Source organism: Anarrhichthys ocellatus, unplaced genomic scaffold (assembly GCF_004355925.1).
Source record: "Anarrhichthys ocellatus isolate YVR2014 unplaced genomic scaffold, GSC_Weel_1.0 scaffold4, whole genome shotgun sequence".
NCBI classification, from domain to species: Eukaryota; Metazoa; Chordata; class Actinopteri; order Perciformes; family Anarhichadidae; genus Anarrhichthys; species Anarrhichthys ocellatus.
In genome coordinates this window covers 12,894,959-12,906,021 of record NW_022280034.1, presented here as the reverse complement: position 1 = coordinate 12,906,021, position 11,063 = coordinate 12,894,959, and the positions used below count along the sequence as shown (strand labels likewise).

Sequence of the window (11,063 nt, the reverse complement as noted above, 5' to 3'; positions counted from 1 at the left end):
TGTGTGTGTGTGTGTGTGTGTGTGTGTGTGTGTGTGTGTGCGTCGGAGAAGTCAAAGGAAAGTGTTTCATTGAACAACCCGCTGGTGGTCTTTCTCTCTCAGACTGCTGCAGAACATATTAGGTTCACAAAAAGTACAAGCAGAAAATACACTTTATAGCTCACAATAACATTTTATAACATAACCGTATCTGTTAAAGAGCACCTTACGTGAATTATTGATCAAAACAAAAGATTTCTTTTTGAAATGTAGAAAACTGGGTAGAAAGCAGATCCACATATAATGATGATAAAGACTTATCTATAATTAATGTAAACTGGTATTTGCACTGGTAAATTCATCAGTTTGAATTCATAACTCACGGTCTACTTATTGGGTTTCTTCCACAGCTTTCAGCCGCATCACATGGCCTTCATCTGCAAAGGGAGGTGGTCACCTGTGGAATATTTACTCGGCAGGTTTACGTCATCTGAATAAAAAGGGGCTGTTGTCCATCATAGGAGGTCTTTTTTTTTTTTTTACCAATTCTGTTTGAACATGCTCGTGTGTATTTGTTTGTATTTTAGTTTATGACATGAAAAAAAAGAGGAAAATAACTTTTAAACCAAGAAAAAATAAAAATAGAAAACTATATTTCTGTCCAAAAAAGCAACTAATTTAATCAGTAAAGTGAATATAGTCCTACTTATCCTGCATATTTGACTTAGACGTTGGACTTAATTGTGTTATATTTCAAACTAGTAGTTGTGTGTGACTTTACTTTCTCTCCCTCTTAGTGTTCAATACAAGTGAAAGGTTTTTACCGTTGCATCCCTTCCTTTATATTGCAGTTACTGATGCTAAAATGGATACTTATGAGAATACTTTTCATGCTCCGCTCCATCACTCTAGCGCCGAACATTCTGTGCAATACACACCCATTATAAAATCTGAAACGGACCCAAAATTTTCCTGAAACATCATGAAAACTGTCCAAGCTATCAAAATGCCCATTTGGCACAAAGGCTGTAGCCACACTGAATGACAGGCTTCGTAACGTCTACATTGTGTATTGTGTTGGCGGTTCCTTTGTGACGATCTCTACATCTACATTCTCTGGCACATCCTCGCTTTCCAATGCCTCCTCTTTGTTTCAGTCCTTTTTTAAGTTTCGACCTATCATTTAAAAAAAAAAAAAAGCATTCTCCCTCTCTGCATTGAGTCTTTCATTCGATTCAGCGACAGTTCTGCGTTAAAACTGTACATCCTTGAAGCGTGATTGTGTAAAAGTAAAGCATCCAATGCGAAGCATACTGGGTTGTAGTTTTCATGGTCATCCTGTCAAAAGAGCCAGCCTTGTTGACCACAACAAGATTTTAGATGATTGATTTGATTGGAATTACAGAGAAATCATACATCAGAGACAGTTTCGTAGTGTCAAAACATCTACACTCAGACTTTGATTTCATCCTCGTCGTCCATGTAACTGTAGGACATTTTGTTCTTGGGCTGGCTGATGGTCATCATCTCTGAATCTGCAACCTCCATCCTGCTCCGTCCCTTCGAGTGGCTGACGCCGTAGTGGCGTGCGAGCACATCTGTGGCGCTCTGAAACCGCTCGCTCTCCATCCCTAGCCCCAACCTCCCTCGTTCAGGGGACCCCATCGCCACTTCAGGTACTTTATCAGAAAGCCCGACTCCGTTCGCCTCCTCTTCCTCCCACTCGGCCCCATGCGGGCTCTTCCTGCCCCCGCAGTCCTCCCTCAGCAGGGAGTCCACGTATGAGATAGTAGCCGAGTCCATCTCTGACCCCTCATTGGTCAACCCGCACGCCGACCCCGCCTCCTCTCCCTCCCAGGTGTGGCCGCGCTCCTCCGGGTGGTGGCCGTCGATCAGGCCGAACACCTCGCTCATGAGGGAGGGGCCGAGGTCAAAGGTGAAGGTGTCCAAAGACGTGAGGGAGGGGAGGGAGTCGGAGTAGGTGGGTTTGGGGTCAAAGGTCATGATGGAGGCGGAGCAGGTGGACAAGATGGCATCAGTGGGGTCGGTCAGAGAGCCGCGGTGGACGTGAGGGGAGCAGGAAGTAGGGAGGGAGATGGACGGCTGCTGACGCTCAGAGCGGGAGAGACGAGGCAGAGTGACGAAACCAGACTCGAGACCTGAGGAGAAGACACAGATGTCAATACACACAAATCTGTAGGAGGTATTTTTTATATATACAAGTTATGTATTATGTCAAACACTAAATATATTTCAGATTATGATGGTTTATCATACGGGTCCAACAGGGGGCAGCGTGCACCCATCGGAGAACATCCTGTCTGATGATGACAGGCCGGCAAACCCCAGCCTGAAAAGTGCTGAGTTGTTCCGCTGTGTGAACAGTGAATCATCTGCCCGACCCTGCCAGATCGCTTAACAAGTCACACACTCGCGCACTGATGACCCAAGCGGCTAAAATTACCGCCGCACCTCTCGGTGCCAGCCCGTGAAGGGCCGAGAGTCTGGAGGGTTTTTCGTACCACCCAAAGAAAACAGCGTCTGACTTCACAGATTAACACACTTAAACCAGAATGCAAGAAGCCAGATTGTGGAGGATTTGGTTGGATGAAAACCCAGCAGACCCTCCCCATCCATGTGTCCTAATGCACAATTACTGGAGAGGGAAGTAGCTCCAGTTATCGCTACAAAATTGAGTGAATTATGTGATTTTTGTCGGAAGATTTCAGATAGAAATGGCATCGCACACAAAACTCTTACATCCACACACACAGGGGAGGTATCAGCTATGAGTGTGAGGTTTATTTGAGCCTCTCAGACAGCTTGTTACCGGCTCTATCTGGATCTCTGTTTGTTATCAGTGCGTGCTGATTATGAGCCAAGGTGATTCATAAGGACATCTGGGGCAAATCTGTCTAGATTACTGGGTACTAACTGATGGATGAGTTTCACTGCGGCTCTCCAGATGGTTCCCACTTCTCTGCGGTATCCAGTTAACGCCGGTTAACTCATTTGACCTTATTCTTTTCTTAAACTCACCATAAGAGCTTTTCCCCTCCTCTGGCGTGCTTTGAGAACTAGGGAAGAGCACTTTGGCAGTGGGACTCCCATTTGGCATGTCCACATCCAGCCTTGGGAGGGAGATGGCGTTCTTGATGATGGGAGAAAGGACGGGAGGTGGCGGCGACAGATCCTTGGACCCTCCCGTGGGTCGGTTGTCGGAGCCCCTCCTGATGTGTCGGAGCGTCCTGGAGAAGAACGCTCCGATCTTGTTGTCCGGGCTGGAGACGGAAGCCGTTTCCCCGTTGTTCCCGTTGGCGGTGCCGCCATGGTTGCTGAGGAACGAGGTGTCCCCAAACACGTCGCCGCCGCGGCCCACGTGCATGGTGTGGCGGAAGTCCCCCAGAGGAGGGCTTATCATGTCCAGCGTGAGGTCGCCTTTAAAGCGGCGCTTGCTGTGGGAGTGTGTGACCAGTCCCTTTAGGCCTGACAACTTTTCCTGAAGATTCATGATCACAAGAGGGGAATGGCTTAATATCTCTTAAAAATCAACTTTAAACAATGCTTGGAATTGCCTTTAATCCCACTGAATGGCAAAACGGAGTAAAGTAAAGTCAACTTTTCTCCTCTTAGATCTTTGTCAAAAGTATTGACAGCTCAGCAGTCCAAAGTATGGACCTGAAATAGCTCTGAAAGCTTAATCCAAGATCTTGAAACTGTGTATTTTCTGAAAAGTTAAACTCCAGGCCTGCAGCGCCAAACAGTTCACTGGAATATTATCTCTGTTTATCATATGCAAGCCAAACTCTGTCCCCCTCTTCGTAGCCCGTTGTCATGCATAGCTGGCTGAATTAAACAGCCATAAATTGGGGAGAACACTGTGCAGTTGTGTTCCTGGAAGAAGCCGGACCAGTTGGAGTGCGGTCAGGTCGCCTGGTTTCCCCCCGCTTGCCTTGGGCTTTGGCTTAGTCGACATCAGCTCAGAAATAGGTCTGAGTCCAGCTGCAAACGGTTCTGCGGCCGCACCACGGAACCATCTATTGAGAGTAAAAACAGGGGAAAAAAGCATCTATCTTTAAAATGCAGACGGGGATGAACTTGATTTTGAGGGATGACATTTGCAGTTTTTTCTGTGGACGTTGAGACTAAGGGAGAGACAACGGTGCGTTGCTATTCTGAATGCTGTACGTCAACTAGATCTGTCTTTCCGCAGGTTTTTTTAGGATTCCAAAGGTCCGCTGGTCTGGAACCATCTAAATTTAGACCACAGTCACTCCTCTGTGCAAAAACCAAAGACTGCCTTTTGTCCATAAAATGGGTGGACTTTCAAGGAATTCCTGCATCCATTTTGTCCTGCTTTGTCTGGCATGAAGGTTACACAAAGTTCATTTTACCTTTCACTGAAAACACTTATCACGCTTTGGAAGCCAAGCAGCAGCGCTCATTCAACAGGCTTAGATGTGTTTACAAACAGGCAAAGTATGCTCAGCGAGACGGGAAGAGATAATATAAATTTCCTGATAAGAAAATCCCTGCTGCTACTTCACTGTAGCCTACTAGACTGCCAGTCGAAACGCAGTAAAAGATGATCAGACAACTCAAAAATGTACTTAGTTAATTAATTATACTACAATTAAAATTGAGTGTGAAAAGAACCCGTCATGTACTTTTTTTTATCTCCAATAAGTTGGTAAAAAAAAAAGAGAAATGCTTTGTATACTTTTTTCCTCACCTACAATATGTTAATGAAATAAATTAAAACGTTAAATAAAAGTTAAATTTGTAAAAATGTATCTTTCAATGGCTAAATTAATTTTTTAACTTTTTAGGTTTCCATTTTTGGTCATTTATCTATTCCCTGTTTTAACTATTTCTATTTACGTTGACTTTTTTTGTCGTTTTCTGTGTTTATGGTCAGTGGAGCAATGAGATAATTGTGTGGCTAGCTAGCTTAACTGAAGGCTATATACAATGAGCACCAGCCTATTCAGCTAGCTACATACAACTGTTGCACCGGTAACATTAATCAGCCATGTACTTCAAATTTCTGTAGCATTACTGTATAAAGTTTTTTAACAGTAGCTAAAGCATTTTAGCCGGTAAGGTAATGCTGACAAAGTAGGCTAGCTAACGTCAATTAGAATTCTTGGACACCATATTTCTGCCTATATTATCTTCCATTAACATTATTTGCAGCGTCCTTAGATGGTAAAGCTTGTATTTGTATTCATTTTTACGCTCCATTTTAATTATTTGAATAATAGTCTTATCAATTGATGCATTTTGTTATATTTTTTACTTGACTGGCAGCTTTTGCTTCCTTTTGCCGTTTTCTTTGGAGCTTCATACCGCCGTAAGTCGGTAACAAAGGCAACAAAACAAAATTGCCTTTTCTCATGTGTTGTTCTTTGCCAGCAGAGTAATGGATATCCAATTCTAAAATATTTTGATAGCATGAAGCAGCCCTGACATGGACCTCTGGTTCTCTTTAAAGCTTTCCACTGCCGCGGCTCAATGTCGGCAGGCCTCCCACGCATGCACAGCCCCGTCTGGCTTCATTAATGACCCGCTATGGTTCAAGAAATGGGGATTGCGTCAGGTCCAAGCCAGCCCTTCTAATTTGCTGCTGACCGCAGTCCCAGGGCCCTCCGCTCCACTTCCCCTGGCTGGCGTTTTTTTAAGAGGGGCATCTGGGAGCGAGGAGGGAGGAAGCGCCGCACATACCAGCGCTGAGCAGAGCCATATCAAGGCTCACGAAGGGACGCCAGGGACCAGTATACCGAGGTGTGATGTTTAATCTAAGATGGCGTGGGCGCGCAGGGACCTTGTGCACGTTTACATGAACCACGCTGAAGCAACAGGCCACCTCTGATTACAACTCCCCAGGGACAGCGGTCGCAGACATAACGGCTCTATGCTTTTCACAATAAGGGAAGGAGTTTGTCTTGTACATCAAGGCTGAACAAGAGAACCCTCATTCTAATTGATAACCGGCAGTATTACAGGAATACAAACCATTAATTACTCTGGCTGTGTGCTTATGGAAAGCTCTGGTGTTTTGTCTTTGCCTGTAATCCCGTTGAAGACCTTTGACCGTAGCTCAGAGGGGGGTCGCCCGCTCCGACTCCTCTTATGTATCTGGACCCTATACATTTGCTTCTATCCCTCCTCTCTGTGATCCTTCTTTGCACTTGCTCCTCTGGTACAGTCACACACATACAGCAGCCAGCAGCCTCAGGCCTCAGATAAAAAATGGCCTCAAAAAAGTTTGAGTCTTAAAAAGGTAATGAGTTTAACTCTGTAATCCCAGCAGCAGCCTGCCTGCCTGTGTGTTGGATATCAGAAAAGAATAAAGAGACCTCTCGACAGGAGGGACTTGGACGTACCCCGGATTATCTCCTAATCCCTCATCTCCTCCGTTACCCCCACTAGGGCGTCTGTTTTGGGGCAAGGCCTGGCTGCTACCGCCCTGGTAGGCTGCTCCACTGGTTCTGATTCCTGTCAGAGAATAAATCAAATACAAAGTGAGCTTCAGGTAGGGAGAGAGTCAATTCAAGCTGAAGCAAGGAAGGGTGAGAAGTGACGAATATTAGGTTTCATTTTCACAAAAATGGAGTGAAGGGAGAGGATGGCAAAATTGGGCATAAAGATGACAGGAACGGATGCCGAGAAAAATTAAGCAATGAATAAGCTCTTTTTCAACGCTGTCCCAGACAAATCTGCACAGATATCTCAGAGGTGGTGAGAGAGAAAACTGTGGATACTTCAATACCCGGAAACGAAACATCAGTGGACCAGGACTCAATCACTGTTGATGGGGAAACTCTTTTCTGTTACACCACCAGTTAGTGATAAAAAATGCATTATTGCATTAAAACTTCTGCTTAGTCCGTCTTTCTGCTGCACCTCCGAGTTGTTTTCCTCGGGCAACTCACCATTCAGGGGATTTTGGTGCAGGGCTCAATAAAATATTTCCATGTCACTACGTACAGTATTTGCTTGAGGTGGCTTTGCTGGATATAAACCAGAGTAACCACAGTCTAATAGGAGCCGTGTGTGTGTGTGTTTGTACGAACACATTCCTGAGCCGAGCATCGGTCGGTGGAGTCTCTCTCTCGATTACGACCATCAAACATCCTTCTTCCCAAACTCGGCGCTGATTGAAACCACGTTTGGGTCTGAACCATCTCTTTTTTTTCTGTCATTCTCTCTTCTCCTCTCCTCCTCACCCTTTCTGTTTCCCTTTCTGCTTCGCTCAGTTCTTCCGCTCTCCTCTCTTTTCCATTTCTTCTACTGTTTCTTGCCTTCTCGTTAACTGTGTCTCCTTTTGTCTGCTCTCTTCCTTTTATACTCACTTTACACTCATTCTGAATGTGCTCCTCTCTTTCCTCTTCTCCTTCCCTTGTTTTCCTTTCTCTTTTTCTGTCCCTGTTTTATCTTCATTTTCTTCTTCTACTGTCCTGCCTCTCTTTGATGCGTCTTGGCTGACTCAGGGAGGCTGAAAAAGCTTGTCTAAAACAGCTGCTGGGCCCACACACACCCTCATTCATCTCACTTTTGATGACTTTAACTCAAAAATGTTTACTCTGCTATTGTTTTCCGTGATGGACTTTGTGTTTCATGGCGGGTCTTCCCCCCTCTCTCTTCTCATGTCCTTCACTCACTAACCCCGCTAACCAGGTGAACAAACATACAAGATAAGGCCACATTTTTCGGTCTCACTCTTTGACTTTCAATTACGCTCCTATTTTCCCCGTCCACGCTCAGCCTGAATCCAAGCAAAACACGGCTACACTTCCTCCTCAGCCAAGAAAACATTTCCATGCTCCAACAAATATCCATACTCTCCGAGGCTCTCTGCTTCCTGCATCTGCTGGAACCGGCAGTCCCAATTTGTCCTCTTTGTTGCCTCTCTCTCTCAGTTTATATCTCTTCTGCGCTCATACATAAACTCTATTTCTTCTTTTCTTCTCCCTTGCTTCTGCTCACACATGCACATCCCCCCCCCCCTTTCTCTTCATTATAGGTCTATAAAGGAGGCTTTAGGTCAGTTTAACTGTTAAGTGATGAGAGCATAGAACATAGACACTGCAGCCAGACTGACGCATGTACATGACTGATAGTATATGTCCGGCTCTGTAGCCACAAGTCTTTAAAGGAATAGTTTGACGTTTTGTAAAATACGATTGATTGCTGAGAGTTTATGAGATGATACACACTAGCTTACGTTCAGATCTGTGCGATAAATATGAAGCTACGTCCAGCAGCTGGTTTAGCTTAGCACAAAGACTGGAAACACTGGGAAACAAGATATCATGTTAATTAGTGAGCTTTAAAGATGCTGACAGAGCTATATCTGCTAAAATATTTCTTTAGAGATGGATTTTTGTTACTTTTGGACAGCTGTTTTACCCTGTTTCTAGTCTTTGTGCTAAGCTAAGCTAACTAGCTGTCGCTACATATTTCGTGTACAGACATGAGAGTGATTTTGATCTTTTCTTCTATACCCCTCGGCAAGAAATTAGCTGATATTTTGTATTTTTTTAACTGTCAAAGATTGATATTAGCCTGAGAAATCCAGTATTAATTTGGCTCTACAAGAGAGTTTCATGTTGTATAGTTTCAGGGAGAACAGCTATAGCTTCATAGCCGTTTACATCAATCATCATCGGAAAAGTTCACATGCAGTCAAATTTTGGACAGCAGCCAGACATGAGCTGTTTAAAAATCATGGTGGCTTGGTCAAAAATGTCCTCACATGTCAACTAACATCTGTATCCTAAAATATCTGAAGTGAGATGCTAAATAGTGACTTTTTAAGTGTGTTAATGAGATGAGAAAAACTTGGCGTATTCCTCTACCGGGGGGATGTTGGACCATCTTGTTAGACGAGTGAGTTGTGGCCATTTGGCAGACCGTGATTTAGCGGTTTTCCCAACATCATCATTATGTGTGGCAAAAAAAAAAAAAGCATGTGGTGTGAAAACAAATACAGCAGCTGGATTCTGAGTTCTCACCTCTGCACCTAAACCCCTTTATGGTTGGTTGCGTCAATGACACCCAAAGGTCACAAAAGGCCACCCTCAGAGGAATGTTGAACTATGTTGTAAATGTTGGAAAAAAAATGAGCAGGAAAACCACGGGGGGGATGTCTGCACTCATTTACTTCATCAAGTACTGTATCATTAGAGTAAATCATATGAGGGGGATGTACAGGAAACATATTACATGCATGTGTTAGTCATCTGCTGCTGGCTGAGCTGAGTGCGTATACAGGAGGCCGAACTTAGAAATATCAAAGCATGTACTCGAGGAGGATATACTGCACGCCTACTCTGGGGAGACTAACTGGGGGAATTACAGAGCCGGTTAAACATGGAAAGGTCACAGAGTGCACCGCTCCACAGTAAGGCTCATCAGTTGCATGTATTGGATTTTGTGTTATTATCACTGAAGCTGACTAGCTTTCTTTATTGATAAGCTTTATTGACGGGCTTTAGCAGGCCAACAGGCTCTTTAATCAATGTTTGTGTGCGTGTGTGTGTGTGTGTTGTATTTCACACGGTGACCCTGTTGGCTCGCTGGCAGGTTGTAGGGGTCAGAGGCCACTGCCCCCAGCTTGTAATGAGTCCAACACTGCGCGGCCCGTTTGTCTCCGTAATTAAAGCACCTCAAGGCCACCAACTTCAACTTCACCCCCGTCATTGTTTGACATGTATTGAAAAATTGACGGGTTGTGTCGTGCAACTGCTGTAATTGTACGGCAGAGCGACAAAAACAAAAATCAAAGCAGTGGCAGAGTTTATTCTGACCAAGAATATGCTGCTGCTGCTGAATATAAACACAGAGCGGAGCGGATTGAGTTTCACGTCAGACACCTGAGACTCTCGCAACACTAAAAACAACTTACAGTATGACCATTAACAGCATGTCTGATAACAGCTTGGTCTCAGTCAACATTTTTACAATACTTAATGGTATCGCCTTATCTGAAACTATAGACCTAATATGTTTGCTTTCTTTCTCTGGTCAGCAGGAGGCTTTTTCCCCCTCAGCACCTTTTAATTCATCCATATCTTAAGCATAGGAAAAAACAAGCAGCATTGCCAATAATTAATCACAAAATATGCATTTATATCAAAAGTTGTTATTTTTGTTATTCCCTCTACAAACAATACTTATCTAGGATACAATACAAATATCACAGTCAAATGTAAGGAATGTTTTTGAAATATTATAGGATATTATAGAATATACTTAATAAAAATATAAAATAGATATAATAAATATAAAATATAAAATAGACCCTGGATGATGAAATTACATTGTACCGATAAACTTTTCATATGCACCAAAAAAAGTTCCAACACATTCAGTGCACTTACTTACTGCAAACTTTCTCAAAGTCTCTAAATGAATGTGATAACATTCAATGTGAAAGTACCATAAAGTCCTCGTTAACTTATCACTGAATTTTACAGACTCTTTTTGAGAACATTATGGAGTTATTTCACCTCATATGAATATAATATAACATTAACTCACCCCGCGGAAACTGCGACACTAAGAGCAAGGAGACTGCTTGGGTCCGGTTAAATTATCTTTCCATTAGGAATGTATTTCAGCTTCGTGCGGTCCGAGGGAGCTGGTGGTGCCGCCGGACTGTCCCGCTAGTGCGCCGGGTGTGCTGAGCGGTGCAGCGCGGAGGATGAGGAAAGGGGGGCGGGCCGTCGGTCAAACACCAATGAAACCATCAGAGAGCCCCGCCGGGAACTCCCACACCTCACACTTCAGCTTGATGGCTCTATACCGCGCGCCTTGTCAACACGGGTTCAAGCGAAAAGTAAACATTGCGTCTGCAGCCAAAAGTAGGTGGCGCTGTAACATGGCTCTCATATCAAATGTGAACACTTTCTGATGCTCCATAAAAAGACACATGTGTGGGTTGAAATGACGCTTTGCTCAAGAGAGTGCCAACCTGTCAAGTGCTGATCATCAGACTCGATCAGCTGAGTATCTGCTGACTTTTTAGCAAGAGGGAAATACATAATTCTGACTTTTTTATCATGGTGACTCAGTTTGCC

General features: G+C 44.0%; 1 protein-coding gene across 4 annotated transcripts; it reads right to left on the bottom strand.

Moving 5' to 3' along the window:
* Nucleotides 1-134: 134 nt before the first annotated feature.
* On the bottom strand, nt 135-10,649 carry cdc42ep1a (CDC42 effector protein (Rho GTPase binding) 1a). 4 transcript variants are annotated; one of them, XM_031843778.1, is made up of 4 exons: nt 10,525-10,649; nt 6,366-6,477; nt 3,019-4,016; nt 135-2,138 (listed from the first exon to the last, which is right to left on the bottom strand). In XM_031843778.1, exons 3-4 carry the CDS (start codon nt 3,488-3,490, stop codon nt 1,432-1,434), a joined length of 1,179 nt encoding a protein of 392 aa, XP_031699638.1. In that variant the 5' UTR covers nt 3,491-4,016; nt 6,366-6,477; nt 10,525-10,649; the 3' UTR covers nt 135-1,431. The 4 variants fall into 4 exon arrangements, with proteins under 4 accessions (XP_031699638.1, XP_031699639.1, XP_031699640.1 ...); XM_031843779.1 differs by lacking the exon at nt 10,525-10,649 and adding an exon at nt 8,997-10,518; XM_031843780.1 differs by lacking the exon at nt 6,366-6,477.
* Between the last annotated feature and the right edge of the window lie 414 nt (nt 10,650-11,063).